The sequence below is a fragment of the Girardinichthys multiradiatus genome, chromosome 13 (genome assembly GCF_021462225.1).
Source record: "Girardinichthys multiradiatus isolate DD_20200921_A chromosome 13, DD_fGirMul_XY1, whole genome shotgun sequence".
In the NCBI taxonomy this organism is placed as follows: domain Eukaryota; kingdom Metazoa; phylum Chordata; class Actinopteri; order Cyprinodontiformes; family Goodeidae; genus Girardinichthys; species Girardinichthys multiradiatus.
Window position 1 is genome coordinate 30,963,197 of NC_061806.1, and position 23,425 is coordinate 30,986,621.

Sequence of the window (23,425 nt, forward strand, 5' to 3'; positions counted from 1 at the left end):
ACGATTAATGTCTGCTGTTAATGTTAATGTTAATGTTAATGTCAATGTCAATGGTAATGTCTGTGCATGCTGTAGGTCTGTCAATGTGTTATGATTTGGGGTTGTTTGGTTTTTGGTTTCAGGTTTTTTCTTATGTTTTTCACAGTTAAGGTTTTGACTCGTTCTTTTGTTTATTATTATTATTATTCTTCGATTTTGAATCATGCTTTTGTTTATTATTTTTCTGGTCATGTTTTAGTCTTGTTCATGTTTTGTCAAGTTTGGTTTTGTTTGTATATTAGAGTCTCTGTTTTTGCCGCAGCCAGGTTTTGTTCTGTGTGTCAATTAAGTTTAACTTTGAGCAGGTGAACCGAATAATCTGTCTCCTTGCTCCACCTGGTTTTCACTCCATATATACACACATGTTCAGTTAGTCGTCGCGGAAACATTTCTCATATCATCTCTTGTTTTTTGATCATGCCAAGCTTGTCCGTTTGTTGTTTTGTTCCTGCCTCCTGCTGTGAGTTTTTGTGTTGTAGTGCTAACCATAGCATGCATGCAAACAAGAACAGGTGGATATTTTGTTCAAGGTTCTGTTTGCAGGGATAAAGAGTTTCCCTAAATGATTCTATACAGACATTCAGAATACAATGAAGGGAGGATCTAAAATCAACTTCATGATATGTTTTGAAGGATGTGATTACATGGTTTTAAGGTTGCTCTTTATGGTAAAACTAACCTTTGCTTAATTTTTTTTAAAAGCCAGAACTGACTTGAGCAAATGAACACTTTGGAGAAAAAGTGTATTTGTGAGTTAAATGGGTTAATAGGTCATCTCAGAAAACTAAAAGGCTTTACAAGTTGAAGGTTAATATTAGGCGGTGAAAATTGTAACACAGGAAAGGAATAAGGTCGAAGTCATCAGAAAAATAAGCTGACAGAAAGATCTAGGCTCAAATTAGCAAAGCACCCACTTTCATTCTCTGCTGGCCTGCGTATGAGATTTTAACTAGGTAAATGGGTTCCAAGTAGCTGTTGTGACAAAAAAATCCTTGTGTCACATCAACCTCATTCATTCGCTCTGATTTACAACCAGAAAGGCTGAGGCCAGCAGGTCTTTTCATCTGTTATGAAAAATTACCGGTGTGAGTGATATTTTATGGGTTGCTTTTAACTTTCAGACAAGCTACAGAGTGTCATCACCCAATCAGCAAAAGTCGTACCGGAGTCTGCGCAATGCTTGCCGAATAGACTGATTCACTATTACTGTTCATCAAGAGTTTGGAAAATTTGACTGAAGTTTGAAATAATAAAGTAAGCATACATGAATAAAAAAATCCCTATAAATAAAAATAAAAAAACCGCAAACATGTTTTTTAGCCTCCAATGTAATGTCTTTTATTTTTTTATTTTTTTATTTTTTTTATCAGGAAACAGTTCTGTAGCAAAGATCTCTGCTTAGGGGCAGAAACACTACCTGCTTCGGGTTGTTCTATATGTCCAAAAGGTTCAAATACTTCAGCAAACAAACAGATAATTCATAAAGTATTCATGAAAATAATTGTGACAAAGAAAGAGAAATTCTCCTCATAGGCATTGTGTTGCCTCGTAGCTGACAACTATAATATCACATGTAGTGTACTGGAGTGCATTTGCATACATTTTGTTATGGGTTTGATCAGAAGCCCCCAGCTCCCCCTATATACATTTAAGTGGATTTTGAGGAGAAATAGAATTCATTCATGTTTGTGCTTCTGGGTCAGGACAGAGTAAGTTAAATTATTGCCACAATGTCAGCTTCTCTTTTTACTTTATACCAAATGATCAAAGGATCATTTTGGCCTGATAATTTCATGCTATTTTGACAGTTCTTCCTCTGTGGCTAAATACCAAGAGGGAAATTAATTAGAAAATACTTCAGACTCCTCTGCTGTATCTCACTTAGTCAGTCAGCATGTCATGGTGAGTAAATATTCACTAACGCAGACAGTGCATCTGTATACACCAGCATGTGATTACGTAAGGTTATTGTTAGGTCATTTCTGTGACATTAGCATTACTTTGATATAAAGAAAACATTCCAAACTTTAAACATATTTTCTTCTCATAGATGCTTTTATAAATCCATACCAACTAATTTTGTTCATGTAACTAAGGTGACATACATAAAGTTGTCAGATAATTAGTTGTTTTTTTCTGCAATTGCTGTTTCTTTTTTGTTTTCTGCTAAAACGTAACTTAAAATTAAATTAAATTAATAGCATGAGACTAATGTGGGCAAGTGAGAATAAACATGTTCACATTTAGCAGTGATGGTTGTGTGACCTGAGCTTGAATTCCTTACATGTTAAATATACACCTTGGAAAAATCCATTCACCTCCTGCATGGATGATGAATACCTCTACGTCATCTGTTTTTGACTACATGATTCTAACAAAAAGGTCCAGTGGGGCCCCTAAACTACCCTTTGGAAGTTAGGTCCCTTGTTCCTTTGCATCTAAAGATGGTTCTTTATTTACTTGGCTGATGGTTTGGAATATTTGTAATACTTCAGAATAAATTGGGGACCACTTAACCCCAACATGTGTTTTACCTTTATCTGTCCATATGTTTCCAAGACCCAATAACTGTCTCAGTAGTAATATAAAGGAAGAAAGGTAGCAGACAGAGAAGTTTGTACATTTTTGTTCTATGAAACATACAATGAAACATATAGCTATCTTTGCTGGAAAATATTAGCTTAATAACATATGAAATATTTATATGTGATGACTTAAACATCTGTGGAAGAAATTTCAGGATGAGATCACAGTAATGTAGACATGTCAGTAGAACACTGGAATCCAAAATGTCCCAAAAAAATTAGAGGAAGGTCTGTCGAGACTGGCTTCTTCAGCCCTTGCTTTGATGGCATGCTTTAGTTAGTGTCTATAGAGACATCAAGCTCTGGCAGTCATGGTAAATTCCTATCTAATGGAAGCGCAAGTTAAATCTTTGGGTTTCTATTCAGGCCAGAGGCCGTTTTCATCCCTAAAAATAGTCCTTCTGCGCAAGCATTGTGCCAATGTGTTGTTTGAAGTGTCTGATTAAAGCCCCCTCAACCTCCAACCCCACCCCCCACCCCCTTTTTTTGTAAGGGAGGTCAGAAACTTTCAAAAATGTTTTTCCGTTTCCAACTCTAAGCCTCCGCCTTGTCAAGAGTGATTTAATAGCACCCCTCCAGTAAGGTTTCAAAACTTTGGGTGGTATCGAATCTAAAAAAAAAGGAAAAACCTGGATGTGTCAGCAACGTGTCTGACGTCTCCCCCACTTTCCCATTCATAGCTGAATTCCTCACATTCTTCCATTCAACAGAGGTCAGACAAGACAAAAAGAGCGGGAGCTACAAAGTGAGAGAAATATCCGGAACGTGGGTGGTTGGGGAAATGATGAAACAAGTGAAAAACCTCCATTCAGGACAAGCCACCATCAGCACGGCTGATACACACACAGATACACCGCCTCTCCATTACACCATATTACATGTTTCCATACATTACTTTCACTGGGTGAAAGGTAATCTCTTCAGCATTCAATGTAAAACACAATCTATAGCCCAACAGCCCTAATATATATATTACACAGAGAGTTTTGGTTCTGAAGGTAAAAGACAAGCTTTTTAGTTTATTTTTCTGTATCCTAGTGGGTAAAAAATAAAATCAGTATCTTTCAGAAGAAGCAGGAAACCTCATCTGAAAAAAAGCTAGCGGCTTCTTGGAAACTATGCAGCGTCACTCTGCAGATGCACTTTGATCCACCCTGACAATGCAGTTTAAAATGAAGCCAAACCACCATCTTCTGAATAAAGTGGGATAATGATACTCCAATTAGATGGAATTTACAGTATTTTAGCTGACACTTTGGTTTGGAGTGACTTAACCCAAGTGAGTAAGTTGTGACTTATTGAAGAGAAACTTAGGCAGGTTTACATTGTCATCTGCTGAGATGAAACTGCAGAGTTTCAATGTTTTTAGCCAAACATAAAGCAGTTATATCTAATTGATGTGAACAGCAATGCAACATGTCCCAACTGAACATCTGGAAAACATAAAATGTGTGATTCCCATACAACTTGAGTAACTACAGTTATTGTTGAATCTGCAGCCAGAAATCAAGGAGTAAAAAAGAAAAATAGGCAAAGCTAACTCATAGAAAAATTATGGCTTTTCTTGTTTGCACTTTCAGTCGTCAATCCATACATGTCAAAATGTTATGAGCTACGGTGAATTTTCAGATCTGTACACTCGGCAGCAAATTTGGCAACATGGCTACGAATAAAGTTTATTTACAAATGTAATTAATAAGTAACAGCTGAATTCAGCTCTCAATCGAGTCAGTTTCCACTCAAACTAAAAAAAAAAAAAAAAAAACACTTAAGATGTTACACATCTTCCTCCTTTTTCTATTTGTGATGCTGCTTACATCTTGCAAACTTGCAGCACTATTTTCCGCATCTTGCTATCTTAACCATTATTCTTCATATACATTCTTGATTAAATCATTTATGACATAACACAAGAAACTGTCCAAGCCAAAGGTGGTGATTCTTGAGAAATTTAATTTTTACTACAGGATCACTTGGTGTAAGACGTTTGAGTATCATTGACCTTCACCAAACCAGACAGGGACTGCAAAGAAAAAAGAAGAATCAAAGTACAGCACACAACAAGCATAATTCATATTCAAACATCCAGCTGGATAGTTATGTGTTTGGCCTCAACCAAACTTCTCCAGCCTTTAAATGTAGATTTTAGCTTGTTAAATGTAATACAGGCACAAATGAACTGTTACCTTGAGGCACTAACTCCCTATGTAGTTAATTTTGGTGTGCATGGAGAAAAATAAAGAAAATATGTCCTTAGTTACAAATAGAAAAGCTTCTTCATTAAAACTTGTGAATGAGTCACTGACACCATGGTAAAGTTGCAAACTGCACCTAGTACCATACCTCTATCCCATCCTGCTTATGCTTGTAGAAACAAATACAGAGCAGTCCAACTAATTTTTGTAGTTGGTTCTGTTTTTTGGGGATTATTTTTGTTAGTTTTCTTTTGTTTATTTCCTTTTTATTATCTAACCCAGAAGATACCCCTATTTAACTTCATTTCGATTGATGTTAAGGTTTTTAGATGAGGTATCTTATTATGTTTCTGTTGGTTTTTATTTTAGCTTATTTTTATAAATAATTTTTTATTTTTTTATTTTTTTATTTTTTACTATGGACTGTCCTTGTGTCTGGAATAAAGACTGATTGATTGATTGATTGATTGATTGATTATATTTCATTCACTTTGGTAGCATTTGATTTGCTGAAAAATAAATCTTTTCAGCACTGGTAGTGACATAAAACAATACCAGCTTTTAGCTAAACAGCAAATGAAAGTGTTAAAACCCAATAAGAAGGGCCCTTATGATAAGGTATAAGGCTCAATATTCATTTTGAAGTTATACTTTTTTCTCCTAGATGTTGCCACAGTTTTAATAACTTTATGAGTAATCTAAAACGTTTACATGAGTAAAACAAACTCTTTCTATCCTTAGTGAGGTGATCCTGGAGACGCATGACAAAAACAGTCTTTTGAAAAGTAAACTTGTGAATTTCCCAGTCTTAACCTTTAGCTTCTTGGCAAAACAGAATACGTAAGGTTGTTGAGATATTTTTGTATTTCTTCAACAAGGAAGTTATTTTTAAAACAATCAGAAAAATACATGTTGTTCCAAGCTTTCCTCAAAAACTGCCATTAATTTGTAAAAAATGTGGGTATAGAAAATGGATGGATGGATGGATGGATGGATGGATGGATGGATGGATGGATGGAAGGATGGATGGATGATCATTATTTCATAATCTTGCCACCTTTTCTTGTTTCCACAAAAAAGTACATTTCAGGATGGTTAGAGAAAAATAAGACGATTTCAGGTAGCAACACTTACATTATTTTAACAATAAACAAAATATTCTTCCTCCAACTGTTTTTAACACTATTTGCTTTCCAAAATCTTTCATAATGTTTGCTGAGTTGTGAAATGGAGTAGAGGGGAAAATGCAACCTTCCCAATTTTATGGTAGATGGGATTTTAGCTTGTTCAGTATAAGATTGATGTCATTCAGAATTACCTCAGCAAACAAAGAAATTTGGAGCATTTTTAGATAAAGGGGGTGAGAAGAGGAGGTTGGACGGCGTGGGCGTAGAAGCTCAGGCGGCAGCTACGTCTGATGACTCAGGTGATGTGTCATACTCCAAGCTATAAAAAGGGAACGTTTACATTTTGTCCACACAAACACATCCACACACACGTACAGTACTCACACTGGACTCAGAAGGACTTTTGTTTACTACAGCAGGAGCCGAAAAATGAAATGTAAGTTAATCATACTTTTAGAGTAAAACATCATGTGTTTGTGTGTGTGTGTGTGTGTGTGTGTGTGTGTAAGAGGGAGTGTGTTTGTGTGGAGGAGGTGGTAGTAATGGGGGGGGTATTTACTACACGTGGTCTTTACTTTTACTTTTTGCCTGAGAATGTTTGAAAGTGAGAGTGAATGAATGAGTGAGTGAAAGAATGAATGAATGAAAAGCTTTTTCAGTTTGTGGCTCAGGCATGTGTGTTTTTTATTTAATGTGGATTCTGATTAACTCACTGTTTAGCTTAGCTGTGATTGGATGATCCTTTGTTTGTGTGTGTGTGTGTGTGTGTGTGTGTGTGTGTGTGTGTGTGTGTGTGTGTGTGTGTGTGTGTGTGTGTGTGTGTGTGTGTGTGTGTGCGTGTGTGTGTGTGTGTGTAAGGGATTTCCCCAAATACTTTCAACAAGTCCAAGAACTTGGAAGTTGATGTATTTTTGTACCTTAGCCTTTTAAGCCTTAAGGGTTTTTTTTGAAGCAATTTCCGCCTGAAGATACACAACAAATACAAGAATAGTTCCACAGATATAAGGTATAAATGCAAACTTTTGGTACCTGTATCTAGATAAAAGAATATTTTTTTCAGTATAAACACTATTGCATCTGTTACTATGCCTGATTTATTTGTTCTTAAACAAAGAAAATTATTTATTTTCTTTACTCTCGCGTAAATTCCTCTACATTAAAAACGCAAAATACCATAGAAATCCATGTGAAAACCAAACAAAAGCCTGAGACTTTATTAATCAACATATTGACTAAAACTGTAGCAAAGTATGACTGACATAACCGAATCACATTTGTTCCACAAACATTTTAGTGGGCAGTGTGCCAAGTGGAGCTGGCATTTTGGCAAAATTTTGCCAAAAGTGCCTAAATGATGCCATTTGTGTTTTTTACTTCCAAAAAGGGAATCTGTTCAAATAAAATTGCTGATTTCCATTGTAGGACATTTACCTTGTGTATCATCAAAATGTACCATTATGCACAGCATAAAATCAATTTAATGAAAGGATATCAAAATAAATAAATAAATCACAGCCTGGTCAGTCAGTATTTGCTGGAAACAAATAAGCATATATATAATGTAAATCAGAGAACATGCAAGTATCATGCTGCCAGATTGAACCCACTTTGTGTTTACTCATCTGTGTTACGTCATTAAGAGGAGACAGAGTCTTGGTGTTAAATGACTGACAGACTTCTCACTCCACATGCAGCAGTGATCAGTTTTGTATTAGTGCTGCACAGCATCACCAAGAAGGCTGGTGATGTTATGATGCCTGCTCTGGTCTTTCTAGCAAACAGTGAAAAACCCTAATATTAGGGGAAATTACAGGTTCAAACTTGATTCAGATAGTGAAGTTTTAAGTTGTGGAGAGTTTAGTCAAATGAACCTTTATAGTTCAACAACAGTAAGATAAGGTATTTAATGTATCCTGTGAGCTTGTGATAGATTTATTAATCGTCTATTTTGTTTGGTATTCTTTTACTGGGTAATTTTACTAGATCATATAGAGTAGTTTATGTCACAAAAGCCATTGTAGGTTGAATAACTCAGAAGAAAGAGAGCTATTGTCTGTGAGTCACTACTGTCTTTATCCTCCTCGTCAGCCCATCCCTAATGTTACGAGATTCATAGAATAAAGTATTACATGAATCCTATTGCAATCAGCAATGACAACATTGCAATGACAACATTGCTGCAGACAGCAATGTTGTCATTGCACATCTCTTGCAGTAACCTAGTCTGCAGGGTCTCTGTTTGGTGTCTCATCAATCCTGTGATGAGTCAGCACTTAAACCAGTTTGCCTCCAGTGATCATATTTGGTACTGCAAATTAAAAATCCGCTGTGGTCAAGAAGCTTGTTTTTTTCATGTCTCTGTCTCCATAAATGCTGACACTGTGAATAGTCTATGAGTCATGTGAGAGCTGCTGGATCAGAGAAATTAAGAGTGATGATTACAAGGATACATTTGAACTTGTGTAGGGGAAAGTTATAGCCTGAAGTATCGCTGCACTGCACGTGCCAAGTGTATAAGATCAGGAAACAGGTCGCTGTAACTTTAAACTGTGGCTGATTACATCTACTCAGTTACTCAGAGCTCATTTAATACTATCAATATCCATTTTGTACAGACAAGACACATTTTTTTAGATTATGTTCACCTTTCTCATGGAACCAGAGGTTTTTTCTTCCTTTGCTGCTGTTAAAATCAATACATTACAGAGAGATTAAGGTCATTAGAAGATTTACCTTTAGCTGATAATGTCTAATCAATGCATAAACCTTAAAAACTAAGCAAAATGTCATTACAGGACAGTACACATAAGAGGAAATTACTGAAAGAGTACAATGAATTTATCTGTAAATTACACTCTGAAACTGGATTTACATCAAAAGCCTGCTAACCCTGATCATGCAATGATAGAACTGATGTTTTATTATAAGCTAATGAAAGGGGCTTAATTGCTTTTTAATTAAATCTGTGAACTGTTAAGCTGATAAAAATTGTGATAGCAAGCAAAAAGCTTGCTGATTTCACATCCATTTTCTAGTTGTATAATATAACACTGACTTCCATTTCTAAACTTTATTTCACATGCATATATTTGACGCAAGAAGCAGTTGGCATGAACTGTGACTGACAGCAGAAATGTTGCTTGTTTCAAAGATATTGTTTTGTCCAGCTGAAGAATCAGATGATAACTCGGTGATGCTAAAAGAAGTGTTTGATTTTCAGGTTTTAAACCCACCAGCGAGTTTGCGTCTGTTTTTTTTTTTTTTTTTGTTTGATGCGTGGTGGAGCGGGGGTTTTCAGTGGGTTAATAGCTGGAAGCAGCTGCCTGTTTCTGATTAAAACCAGACCCTGAAGTTTCAAACTATCTCACAGAAGCAGTAAGTTAAAGTTAAAATGGTGGAATATGGGAAAAACTATCCCTATTTGCCATTTTACTACTAATAGTGCATGTCTAAACATGCATATTTTACATTTAATAACAAGACCCAGTTCATAGCAAGAGCATGGAATAAAAAAAAAAAAATTAAACATTAGAAAAGCATGAATTTATGAAAGTCAAAGCCAAGACTTCTCTGTAGTGAACAGAGCACCTGTTCATGAGTTGATCTGCTGTCCTTGAGAGTAAAAGCAAAGAGAGCAGAGGAAATAAGGCGTCCACTGAGCACACACAGGAAACTCCTGTGTTTGTTTGTCTGACCAAGCAGAAAAAAAACAGGGGCATGAACTCAAACGGAAACTGCGGAAGCAGGCGATTATGTGAGACACTGCACGCACTTGTTGGTGTTTCATGTTTGAGTAAATGTGTTCTGACGAAACAGCCTGCTCCACACATCAAAGACAGCCCATACGCTCTGCTTCTAAAGCAATTTTACTGTGAGCTGTAATGCTGTCACTGCTGTTTACTCAGCCAGATACATGACTGTACACTGCCCTGCCGTTGGATGTTTTTCTTCAGTTTTTTCTGTCTCTCTCTTTAGGTTTTTGCTGATTTCTTCCTCAGTAATTTTCCAACTGCTAACTGAAGGTATTCCAGTTTTCCAGTGTGGGTCCTACAAAACCATCACTGCTTTATTGCTGCATGAAACCAAGATTACAGCTGATAACAGATAGCTTTACACTTAATCAATTCAAATGCCTGACTAGATATTTATCTGAAAGAGAACTGTGATTAAGTAATCTATTTAGATTGGCGTTCCTCATTTTGGACGCAGTGTTCAGTGCAATCCAACCACAAATTTTTTTAATAGTAAACGGACTGAAGCCTTTTAGATTTAAACAGTAGCTTCCTGTGCTGTAGTTACGCAAGTAAAGAAATCTTACACATTCAACAGAATACATTAAAATTCAAGCACATATCATGAAGAATCGTCTACAACAAAGTTGATCAACAAATCTAGGGTTTTTCAACAATCTAAGGGTCAGTTTAGCCTTCATACTAATGTTTCCATTAAAACGGCCATAAAACAGTCTGTAAACTAATTTACTACTGTAAAATTATTCAATTGGTCAAGTTTAAGTTAAAAATCTCTAAAAAATGTAAGTGCTCCTATATGCTTTGCTGTCAAAAATTGGGGTCACAAACCAACAGTTGTAGGCGAAAAGTGAAATTTCTTGCACTTGTAAGTTGAATTAAAGGGAGCTGCTCATCAATTACTATTTCAGACCTTTGACCTTATGTAAAAATCCGATTAGGATGTTTGACCATGAAGTTTGAGAAACTGATCTACAGAAACATCTCCGGGCACACTGTCACATCCAACTTATAATTATAGTTATATAAAAAATGGATTTAACGTCAACATTAAGCTTAATTATTTACACCTGGTAGACTATGAGTTATTGTGTCTGCTGCATTTATTTTCATGTAAATCTAAATACTCAGATACCTTGGAAAAAAATACATACAGAAAATCACAGTTCTGTACACATCAGGAGTGTTTTGAATAAAGACAATTCATTTTGTCTTCTAGTTATGCCCTCCACAGTTACTGGCACTGCTAAAAAGATGCGTAACAAGTTATTTGAATATATTAATGTTTATTTTTAGTAACAAAAACTCACATTTTTCTTACCCACTTTTCAAAATGTAAAAGACCTGTAAAACAGGTTTGTGTTCTTCTTATATATGTCATATTGCTGCAATAAAAAAGCCACTTACCTAAAGTTAGCCAACATAAATCTATATGGCCTAAAACATTGATTTAGTGAGTTGATTTCCTTTTAAGGTATTTCAGCTGTAAGGACTTTAATGCAACATTGGATTAAATAACATTTAGAAATTAAAACAGATGAATGCTGAAAATAAGTAGATAACCACTGTGGCAACCTCCTTCCTTTAGATAAACCCATACATTAGACTCATTTTAGTGTCTGAGAGGCAGTAAAAGTATCTGAAGTTGCCCAACACTCTTGACAAAGGGGATGTTTCTCTGTAAAGAGCACAGCCTGAGGCGTCAGTCTGCTGATGTCACCACATACAGACAGTTGAGTCAGAACGGTGGGCATGCTCATCTCTGTCACACCAACAGAAGGCCCAAAGTGCGCTCTAAAAAAGAACCCTGCATAGCTCACATTCCTCAAGCATGACCTAACACATCTAACGGACAATCCGTTTCTTTGTTGCTTTGGGGTTTGGGTTTTTTAAGCTTGCATAAATCAGTGAACAGGTTTACAGACAGGGGCTAATCTTGATGTGAACGTTATTTCTTCGAGGAAAGATGATTAATGATTAAGAAAGTTTAAACTACAACATTTAAACCATTAATTCCTAGATAATTTTTTTCTCCATCTGATTTACCAAACACTAAATGAGATGCTTAAACTGAAAAGTCTATGCATTTGTTACAAATATTTAGCCTGTATTTTTAGATATGCTGCAAACAATTTAAGTTTTCTTAAATGTCTTAGAAAATTCACAAATATATACACATTGACATAACTGCACAGAGTTGACAAACTCCCAAGCAACACTAATTTCTACTTTATTAACTTTAATTATTTTCTGTGAGAGTCCATCTGCTTTAATGCACCCATTCCTTTATGATGCATGAAGTACTTGCAGATGTCTAAAATATGAGACACTGCAGACTGGCTGCACAGCAAATGCACTGACCCACCTCACAGTCCAGCAGTTGTTGTTTGTGTGGAAACATGCCCAAGCCTGTAGCGAAATGAGGACACAGATGCCAAAATATGAAGAGGCTACATGCTTTGTATCAGTATTATTTTAGAGGCTTCTTCTAAAGATGGCAGCAGAAAGAAAGGGAACGACTTTAAGGAAGAACAGAAAGGAAAATACAGAGTCTTATAGAAAATATAGTTATACAGCACAAACTACTAAACATGTCTAAACTAAAGTCATCACCAGTTCAACGAAATCATTTACGACCTAACAAAATAACAGAAACTAAATATTTAATACAGACTGAAAGTTAATAAGGCTAATATCACTCAATAAAAGATTTAAGATACAAACATTAGCACTTACTAACAGAAAAATGTAACAGATGAAAACTGTAAGTTAAAATATCCTTCAAACATGCCTATAGCATCCATCTATCTCTTACACCTGCCTAATTCTTGCAGAGTTGCTGCTACAGATCTCCAGCAGTCAATTGACAAGAGGCGGGTTGCGCTCTGGACAGGAAACACAGAAACCTATAGCCATACATGTGCCATGTGCACAGTCAGACTGTAAGGTTATTCTAGAGAGGCCAATAACCCAACTATACATGTTTTGGGATTGTGGGAGGAAGCCAGACTAAGAAAACATGCAAACTCAATGTAAAAAGTCCCCCAACGGAGATTTGAACCTATATTTCAACCATGTTTCTTACTTATACGTGAGCTGTTTGTATCATGTTTATTCTTCCCAGAAGCACGAGCTATCTTTGTGCAGAAATCTCTTTGTATTTGATCTGTTTGCGCTCTAAACATCCATCCACACCACAACCACTTTTGTCCCGTCACAGAGATCAAACTTCTTACAGCTCTTATCTGATTTTTAGAATGACTGTAAATGTCTAGACGACAGGATACTTTATATTTATCTGATTAAACCGTTAAATGAGTAATGCAACAAGGAGTGCATTGCAGCATCAAAATAAATGTTTTCCTTTTCAGGGTATTGAGTGGATAATGGCTGGAGTTTCTTTTTGTCTTTGTTTTTTTGCTTTACAGTGCTTGAATTGGCAGGAACTTGCAGCAATTATGTCAGACAAATGGCCTCTTTACTGTCGTGACAAATTACAAGCTGACTGCAGCTGTCTCAATATTATTCTTCTGCGTCATGAGGTGTAGAACTGAAAACAAGCTTCAATGCAGACTTGTGGTTTTTCACTGGATCACAACCACAGCGGGTCAAGGATAAGGGAGAAAATCTAAGATGTGTTGCTAGTAGGTGAAGCCCTGCACACACCTGCCTGCGCAGCTGTGTGTACAACTAAAGCTGACTGTTAGTCAGTGAAATAACTGTTTTTGGAACATGACTGGATTTGATGATTCCATTTGAAGGAAAACCACTTCTTTGTTGTCACAGACAAACCTTTTATGAAGCCAAAAGTGTTTTCAGTGGGTTTATTTTGGCATCTTTCTCTTGTTTTCACAGTAATTCATGAGCCCTCCTTGTGTCTGTTCCATTTGCTGCTTCTGACTGAGCTGTTTGTCCGATCTTCATCTCTTTCCACCCGCCGCTCCTCCCACTGTGGATTGTTTGGATCAATGATCCATCAGGTGGAAAGTTTGATGAACTTATCGAACAAAATCCATGACTTGGTAAGGTTTGTTTCAGACTTAACCTTGATCTCTTTGACAGTTACAATTTTTTATTTATTTTTTCCTGAATCATAGCTCATACATCCTATTCAAATTACTAGCATTTCCTTGATGTAGCAACAGTTTTGCAACAAATGAAATAGATTTTCTTACTATGACTCAGGAAAAAGTTCTGGGATTTTAAACTTTTACTGTTATATCGACCAAATTGATAAATGTTTTTCTACTGTTTTTCTACTTTTTCTACTACTCCTTGTTGTGTTTTGAACAGGAAAAAGATGAACTCCAACATTTTGATGAAGTCAAACCAAAGCTGGACAGCCTTCCTGACCTACAACACACTGCTAGGCATTTCAGGTCACTTAAGGTATTAAACTATAAGGTTTAAAGATTAAAATGACATCTCACCTCTTTACTCTTAAATGCTGCAGATAAATATGTCAGAAATGTATTAAATAGGGGACTGTGTGTTTTATGTGCCTGCAGGTTAATGAATCTCTCTCTCAGCTGTATGAGTACACTCAGTCCTTCTTATTTCATATAGACTGGTTGAAAGTAGCGAAAACAAATGTCAGTTTGCCAATTCAGACAGAAGAGGGCGCCAGCTCCCACCTCCTGCAGTTGTCCGGACTCATTAAAAAATGTCTTCACCCGGTAGGTCTTCCCATCCTTGTTTAATCAGATTAAGTGAAAAGTTTCAGTGACGCCATAAAAACAAAATTCTAAACATTAGAACAAAAACTGTTGATATGTGCAAATTAAATAATGCTATGGTGAAAAAGATGCTGATATGAGAGTGAAACATGAATCTAAGATATGTCCAAAAAGCATGGTTAGGCTTAAAATAAATAAAGTACATTTAAAATGGTGATTCAAAAGTAAACTAAGTTTGCTAAAACCTTTTGAAAATGATTTTTATTTTGATACTTTCTTGTGACTGGTAATTAGATCATCAAAGAACACCATATGGGACAATGTAAAAACAACATTTAATATAATTTTAATCACATTTCTTGGTTATATTATCACAATTTCAAAGAGAGACAGAGTATTCCGGCTACAATTAATTAATTAATTAATGTATTTATTTATTTATTTATGTCAGTAATGAAATACACAACTTTGAGTTTCTTTCTCTTTTCCAGTTAAATTCATCCAATCTTGGCTGTGTTGCCCTGTTTTCATCAATATGCAGATTTGTTTATGAGTTAATGGGATTTCATTGTTGCTAATTTGTTTTTGTTTTTTTCAGCAAAATGAAGGGGCTCTTCAATCAACGGCTCCCCACCTTCCAGCTGTCTCCAATGCCTTTGATGCTCTTTTGTACTCCATAGAAATCTCTGACAGGTTAAAAGCCTTCTGTGATTCGTCAAAACGAGTCTTGCGGTACTTAAAGCGCCTATCCGGCTGCCCCAGACAGCCATAAGGGACACAAAAAACATCTACAAAAATACCACTGTTGACTCCAGAATGTTTTTAAGCAATATTGTGTTATTCTAGTGGACTACCTCAAGATGACAGAGTACAAAAATCCACTGTATTGGTGCTGGCCAAAACATCGTAGCAACTACCAGAGGCCTAACTTTATTCTCCTCCTTTTTCCATCTGTAGTGTAGTTTAGACATTTGGTTTCCCCAAACACTTCCCACATTTATGAGACTGTGTAAAAACTAATGAATGCTCAAACAAAAACAAAAGGTTTCAAATGGTGGGACATGTTTAAAAGTTAGCTGTGTGGCATGTGCATCTACTCTCAACTTAATATAGGTTTAATGCAAAAAGTATTTTTAGAAAAAAAGTTTTAGAAATAGTTTTCAAAGTGTATTAATTTGGCAAACGCAGGTTTTGGGAAGACAAAGATGGAGTCTAATTTTCTCATACCCTTTATTTGTTTGTCTAAAGACCACCCAGAGGAAGCAAAAACAAATGTGCCCAAAGTATTTTTTTATATGTGATTAGCTTTTTTCTGACTCTGCCATCATGATGCATCAGCTGTGTGGTTAATTATTGACAACAAAAGGTTAAAAATGTCAATAAGTTAGAGGTTTATTTTATTTTAGCAGAATTTCCAGTCTTTCTCAGACTGTTTTTCGCTGATGCCAACATAGCTACCCACTGGCATGACATGGCTATTTCAACTTTGCTTAAATGTTTGTCAAATAGAGGAAAATGTGTCTGTTTAAAAATGTATGCCTTGAATAATATTGATGCATAATGCGACTAGTATGACTCAGAATCATCTCCATGTGGTGCAACTGATATTAGTGGTGCATTGTTTACAAAGCATTTCTCTTTAAACTGAGAGTCAAACCATTTTCTTTTAAAAATAAAGTTGAATGTAGGTTTAGCTCATAGCTTTAAAGTAATGTATGTTTTCTTTTACATATAGCCATTTGAACTGTACTTATGCACTGTTCCGAGGCACTGTCACCTGCGACCTTTACTCCCACTGAGACTGTTTACACTCAAAGTGCCTACAAGGTGTTGATCAGAATGATAAACAAAATGATAGGAAATATGCATTTTGTAACAACTCTTCTGTTATTTTTTTAACCTACTTAGAATGCTATTTATCAGTTTTTTATATTTTGTAATTTGAGCTTTGAGGTGCAGGCATCTCTTTTTTTTAATAAATGTTTTATGTCATATATAATATTAATGTATTATTGTTATTGTAACTTATACTATTTATACAATTATTATGTATTGGTTTTATATATTTAATGTCATTAATGAAATAAACAACTGAAACATAAATATGGTTGTTTATTTTTGTACAATGAGCAAACAAACAAAATAGTAATTTGTGATTTGTATCCACAATGTTGTTATCATGTTGACTCTTTACCCAGATATAATTGGACAACATCCGTCAAAAGGAGCATGTAATGAAACAGTAGACTTTTAGTACTGTAAACTATTATCATGTGGATGAATGTTGTGTGCAGGATAATATTTAGTTCAATATTGGAAAAAAATTAACCATATTAGAAAGTATGGTAGAAGTCTGACTGACTTAGTAGGAGACCAAAATGTGAATGCTACGGTAAAAAATCTATACTGAATTTCAACACAGCGGGACAATGAAGGAGATTTCTATTCTATATTATATTTGTAACAAATTACAAATATTTTAAGTGGATTCCTTGTTTAAAACCAGATAAAGGAATTACTGAGGCTCCTGTTAACTCAATACATTGATTCTGTCTTATTACAATATACCGTTTTCACTGTAATCTTCCTCTAGTTCCAGTAGTTCCCAGAGTAAGGGTTGAGGTGCTGGGCGTTTGAAAGACTCCAACTTGGGGGTCACTAGATGATTTTCAGAATCATCATGATGTGACCCCTGATGTGTATGGAGGGCCAAAACTAACAAAATTAAATAAATAAATATATCAGGACATAAATAAATGTACTATCAAATGTCCCATAAAATAATGATTGTCAACTTGAGCCTTCAAAATTCAGTGGGCAGGATTAGGGCTGTTACTCGACAGACCCGGACATCTGATTGGCTGCTTCACACAGCAAGTAAAGACAACTTCTTCCAATATTTCTAGGACTCACAGATCAATGTCTTCACTGGAAAGTGTGGCAATAACTCCAATAACTAATTCTAATTTATTTACCAAAAACTCTGAGTGAGTACCTCCAGCTTCTTTATCAGCTTGCTCTAAAATATCTCTAACCAGTTTGTGAGAGAGCTCACTGAGATAGCTGCCGCGTTTAGACATCAGACTATAAGGATAGAGGTGGTCGCCAGTCTCTGGCACTGTTATTTTGGGGGTCACAGGCTGAAATGTTTGGAAACCCCTGCTCTAGAGGAACTGATCGTTTCAATGTTGCCTTCAGAGCACTGCATCTGAAATATGTTACAGTAAACGCCACAACTGTTGTGGAAATGCAAACACTCATAAAGCACTAAGGTAAATATCATACACACACAGTTGGGTGTCACATAAAAAGATACAGACTGCTGTTCAGCTGTGAACTGTATGACTGAACTGAGGTAACAGAGAAACTTACATAATGCCAGCGTGTTGACAGGGCATCAGACAGATGATCTTACACACAGACAGACATTCATTGTAACAGAGTAAGCTGTCTACAGCCGAGTAGACTGTGGCCACAAATGACAGCTGACAGTGGGATTTACAAATCACATGGGGTCTGGGTGTTAGTGGAAAATCCATTCCCTGAACACGGAGCGAGGGAGAAACATGTTTCCGTGTGCAGAGAGTAAAAGGGACGTGGGAGAATTTACTGGCTGACAGAAGCTAAATACAGACAACTCAAGAGAGACCTTCACCTTTCACAATATCTGCATTTGGAGGAATGTTAAAACAGAAATTCACCAATTAGAATTAAGCTTAAGGTTTAAATGTCTGCCTGTAACTGATTCATAAATTTAAGTTATTGATGTTCTCTACAAGCTGTAATTCTTCCTGCAGCCCAAAGTCACAGCTTAGTTTAAAATCAACACACATAGAGCATGTTTTACTACAAGATAGGGTGAAGAGAAAAATGATGACGTAACATGAAAGAGCTGCTGATTGACTGTCTTGATCTGAGATTTAAATGTGAGCCACAAAAAAGTGAAACGTTTGAGTATGGGTCAATGCAAATATAAAAAAAAATTAAGATACAATTTATTTTTATATAAAAGGTCAGGAGACCATGACATTCTTCCTTTTTTAGATGCTATCAGCAGAGGAACCATCTGGAACCTTTTCTTTCATTAACATGTAAAACAGTAACTTAGTGTAGTGTTTTGCAGCCTTTCCTTGGCTTTGAAATGTATTTTAGTATACGTCATCTCAAAACACTTCTTTTTGCATGTCCACCTAATGAATAAAAGCCCTCTGGACTTTCCAATTATATTTTTCTATTAATAATAATTATAATTAGAGGCATTTTTCTGATAATTTTACAACAATGTGTAGCTGTTTGTTATTTATTTTTTAATTAAGTGTCCACTTTTGCCAGAAATATTATGCCAGCAAATGTTGTCTTTATGAATGTTTCATATTTTAAAACATTGCCTGTTCAGTGGATCTCATTTTTGAAGTGCTACTGACGCTGTGAACTGTGTTAAAGTGTCCAAACACATGGATTATGTTCAGGTCACAAAAGTCTCAACTAAGGTATTTGCTTCGGACCGGGAGAGAAATAGTCACACTCTCGCAATGTTCTCCAGATTATTTTTGTTTACAGTTTAATGGGGTTCATGAATCAAACATGACCCCAAGTTTTTTGACCTGATCTTTAGGATTCATTGCCTGTGTTTGAAGTTGCTGATTTTATAAAACTCTTTATTGGTTTTTTTGAAAATATTGGAGGATCTCAACAACCCAAATGAGAGAAAGCAAAGATGACCAAAATTATTAAACTGAAAGTGTCACACATACACACACAGTCTCTTTTGCACAACCCCATACAGAATTATACATGACACCCTTCAGGGTCTGTTCTGCACTGCAGCAGCGGCAGTAGACTGAAAGCAGGGAGACGGGAGGACGTGAGGACAAAACAGTCTGAGATCAAAGTTGCAGTTGCAGAAAACATGAAAACGTCTATCTAACCAATTCAAATATTCTGGAGAATAACAGAAGACATCAAGACCAGAACTGGAGACACAGAGCTCATCATTTTCTGATTTTAACACAGGGAGAGAAATATTGACTGCTGCACCTGCTGCATGAAGTCCTCAGGAGTGATTTTTGTTGGTCAGATTTAAGGAGCAACATCATACCAGAACTACAAAATGACAGTAAGTAAGAAGCGGTGTAGAGATTGTCAATGAAGTATAATTAATATTGCAAATGAAGCACGATGTACACTTTCAGAAGTTAATGATTTAGTGCACATATTTTAGATGAAAATAGTATAATCTCTCCTGTTATAACCAGTGATGGAGAGATGGAATTAATTAAAGTTTGTTTTCTGTCTTTAAACCAATGTAAATAAAATTTTTAAATATTTTAGGCATAATATTCAGAAACAGTGACAGTAATTCGATAAAAAAAGATTAACATCTCAAATCTAACCAAAGCGACATGGATTGACAAAAATGCACCAAAAATGTAGACATCATAACAATCTGTTTCTGCAAGTTGGATAAACTGCCTCTTTATAATTTAATTATGTTACCCAGATATAATTAGGCATGGTATTATCTGCAAAGTGTTCATTACAACCACATTTCCTTCCTAATTTAAAGGGAATAAAACGTTTGCTGTTTGCATTTTAAATCATAATGTTGGTATCAGGTTGGATTTATTATGCTGTCCATTTCATTTGCTTTTTCTAGCATGATTAAAATTTTTGCCTTCAATTTTTAATCATTTACATTAATCTGGAAAGTAAAATAGCTTCAGTTATCATACTGAAGGTTAACAATTCCACTCTAGCATTTAAAAAGCAAATTTAAAGCAATTTAAAGAGCTAAACAGAAAAAAAACCCAGACCGGAATAAAAATGGGTCCAGTGCACATTTAAACAAAGCTTTAAAATAATTACAAACATCACTATGAGGGTGCAACAACAGGCTATTATTAGCTGCAGATAAGAAATACATAAAATATTATGCAGGTGTGATACAACAAACTATCCTGGAAAGATAATTTCCTTAAGTTTGCAAGGATTTGTTTCAGATTTTGTCTTTTTTTGAAAGTACATTTTTATAAATCTACAAAGTATGATATATTTTACTATGTATAATTATCTTGTTTCTTTATATTAAGTGCCTGTTTTTGTCTTTACACCGGTTCATTTTGTATGAAAAAATACATCAGAATATAATGCACAGTTAAGCCCATAATTATTCATACCCCATGCAGATTTGGATTGAAAATAATTTTCATCCAACCAAGAAAATGAGTATAAATTTTGAAAAATAAATAACTTATCTATTTTAAAATATTAAAATGAAACCCATCTTATAACTACTGACCCTAACCTGGTTTCTGTATATTTCCAATGTTATTGTGATCATTTATCTTAACAAATTAAACATGTTGGAAAAATCTTTATCAAGATTATTTGTATAGATTGTTTTAAATCTAAAGCTGTCAGCGCTTAACTGTAATTGTTACTATAATTACTCGGGGCTCTTCTGTTCTGCTAACATAGACCCAACAATGTCTATGGCTTAAAGTGCACAAAACGTTCTCCAGAGTGAAGTTGTTTGTGTGACCGAAGCTTCACTGAGATATTCAGAGCATGCATCCAGCACATTTGCAGCTCTGATTTGAACACTAATAAGCTGTAATGAGCTGCCCCCTGCTTGGATCTGTATGTTAACACCTAATCCTGGCCTGAGAGGTGTCAGCTGCAGTGGAAACATCAACAGATAAATTCAAGACTAGTGTGTGGGACAGGATTTCGTGTTGCTATTAACAGACATATTTATACCTGTGGATAAATGTTATCAACATCACCATGGCGACAATTATCGCTGAAACATTTGCTTTACATTCTCAAAGGCTCTCAGGGATTAAGTTAATAGGAGAAAAACAGTCATTGAGAATAATATCCAGGTGTTCGAATTTGACATTTTATCAGTCATGAGAACTCTGACAAAAGTCTTTTATACAACATAAGCTGTTCTGAAGTAATATTAAAATCTTTAGATGTTTAACCTTCTGTCTTGATGACTCCACTTTAACTCCAGCACTCTTTGTCTGTTTGTCCAGGCTACCACAAAGCTTCTGGAAGAGATGTGTCATCTGACGGCTCAATCTCTGACAGCAATGGACACGTCAGAGCACTTCAAGGTCCTAAAGCTGTTGGGTGAAGGCTCATATGGAAAGGTTATGCTGGCTGTACACAGGAAAAGAGGTGAGAAGTTTAATTAACCAAAACCACATTGTGCCAAGAGACGAAACTTAAAAGTAAAAAAGACATTACTCATTATGTTTCCCTCGGATCCCTCAGGAACTCCGATGGCCTTGAAGTTCTTCCCTCGTGACTCCACCTCGCTTTTCTCTTTTCTGATGGAGTACAATCTCTCTCTATCATTCTGCACCCATCCGTCACTGACCAGAGCTCTGGGCATTGCTTACTCCACACCATCACATTACATCTTTGCTCAGCAAGCCAGTCTCTTTGGTGATCTCTTTGATGTTATCACACCTGAGGTATGTAACAAGGGTTTAAGGGTGTGTCATATGAACTACAAAGAGACTAATAAGGACAAAAAAACAGTTCCTATGTATGACTCTGAACATGCAAACGATTATTTGTAAGAAAATGATAGAGAATGGAAAGAAACAGATCTGAGAAAGGGATAACTCAAAGTTTTGGTCCACCTGTTCTCCAGGTAGGGATGGAGGAGGGCTGTTGTCAGCGGGTGGTGTCCCAGCTGTGTGGAGCTCTGTCCCACCTCCACTCCCTCGGTTTTGTCCACAGAGATGTCAAACCTGAAAATGTCTTCCTGTGTGACTCTACATGTCGATGGGTCAAACTGGGAGACTTTGGCATGGTTAGTCCAAAAGTGGTTTATTTTTAAATTAAAGCATAATAGGTCATTCTAAAAGCAATCTTATCAGACCAATAAAAACATAGCAGCCAACTGTGTAAATGTGGTAAATATCTTTTTATTTTTCCCCAGGTGAAGGCCAGGGGAACCAGAATTCCAGAGGTCTGGTATAGTTCTCCTTACTGCACCCCAGAGGCTGAGATTGCTAGAGGAAATGAGGACAGCTGGAGAACCCAATATGATGAAAACGGTAACTGTAAGAAGGATGAGGATACGAAAAAGATAGAGAAGCAGAGAGTTTGGGCGTCCGTGGAGCCCAGTACAGACAGCTGGGCTTTAGGCATCCTAACATACGCCATGCTCACCGGCAGTCACCCCTGGGCTGAGACAGCCAGTGACTGCTGCTCCTACACGAAGTATCGAGATTGGTTTGACATTGCAAAAAGCCCCAATGATGAACTGGATGTGTGGACAGAGCCACAAACAGAGACCACAGTGAAGACCACTGATCTAAAGGGAAACGGACATAAGGACCGTTCAGCTGTAGCTCCTCAGTTTGCATGTTTCACGCAGCTAGCGTGCTCCTTCTTCCAGTCGCTTCTCGATCCAAGGCCACAACTTCGAGGACGACCTGAGGATGCTCTGAGCTACCTTGGAGACCACTGGCTGATGGAGAAAGAGAGGATGAGACTGGAGAGGGAGAGGAAGAAGAACCCTGGGAAGAATGCAATTAAATCCATGAAAGAGATGGAGGGGAGAGGAGAGCGGTAAGCAAACATGGCTGTATGAAGTTAAAGGAGACAACTCCAGATGACTCCTGATTAATTAAGAGATTACTGCACATGTGATCAAAAAATTCATTGTCATTTTATAAGATGAAAATGTATGTGTTTATACAATGTATTAGCTTAAAATACTGTTTATATTCCTCAATATGAATCTTGCAAGAACTGTTTTGTAATTGTTATAATTTAAGCAAATACAGGTCCTTCTCAAAATATTAGCATATTGTGATAAAGTTCATTATTTTCCATAATGTCATGATGAAAATTTAACATTCATATATTTTAGATTCATTGCACACTAACTGAAATATTTCAGGTCTTTTATTGTCTTAATACGGATGATTGTGGCATACAGCTCATGAAAACCCAAAATTCCTATCTCACAAAATTAGCATATTTCATCTGACCAAAAAAAAGAAAAGTGTTTTTAATACAAAAAACGTC

The 23,425-nt window shown here is 36.1% G+C and overlaps 2 protein-coding genes across 2 annotated transcripts; both read left to right on the forward strand.

The window, feature by feature from the left end:
• The first annotated feature begins 6,303 nt into the window (after positions 1 to 6,303).
• il11b (interleukin 11b) lies at positions 6,304 to 16,351 on the forward strand. The gene is made up of 5 exons (XM_047384407.1): positions 6,304 to 6,382; positions 13,551 to 13,717; positions 13,989 to 14,084; positions 14,204 to 14,371; positions 14,970 to 16,351. The coding sequence occupies exons 1-5, from the start codon at positions 6,376 to 6,378 to the stop codon at positions 15,141 to 15,143; spliced, it is 612 nt and encodes a 203-aa protein (XP_047240363.1). The 5' UTR covers positions 6,304 to 6,375; the 3' UTR covers positions 15,144 to 16,351.
• Positions 16,352 to 19,208: 2,857 nt separating this feature from the next.
• si:ch211-171h4.3 (serine/threonine-protein kinase SBK1) lies at positions 19,209 to 23,172 on the forward strand. The gene is made up of 5 exons (XM_047384423.1): positions 19,209 to 19,487; positions 21,412 to 21,556; positions 21,653 to 21,855; positions 22,038 to 22,199; positions 22,329 to 23,172. Exons 1-5 carry the CDS (start codon positions 19,482 to 19,484, stop codon positions 22,965 to 22,967), a joined length of 1,155 nt encoding a protein of 384 aa, XP_047240379.1. The 5' UTR covers positions 19,209 to 19,481; the 3' UTR covers positions 22,968 to 23,172.
• Positions 23,173 to 23,425: the final 253 nt, after the last annotated feature.

Excerpts from the sequence above, each read along its gene's own strand:
- il11b (XM_047384407.1), top strand. Across the intron at positions 13,718-13,988 it reads CGAACAAAATCCATGACTTG|GAAAAAGATGAACTCCAACA; the intron begins GTAAGGTTTGTT and ends TGTTTTGAACAG. Across the intron at positions 14,372-14,969 it reads TTAAAAAATGTCTTCACCCG|CAAAATGAAGGGGCTCTTCA; the intron begins GTAGGTCTTCCC and ends TGTTTTTTTCAG.
- si:ch211-171h4.3 (XM_047384423.1), top strand. Across the intron at positions 21,557-21,652 it reads GGCTGTACACAGGAAAAGAG|GAACTCCGATGGCCTTGAAG; the intron begins GTGAGAAGTTTA and ends CGGATCCCTCAG. Across the intron at positions 21,856-22,037 it reads TTGATGTTATCACACCTGAG|GTAGGGATGGAGGAGGGCTG; the intron begins GTATGTAACAAG and ends CCTGTTCTCCAG.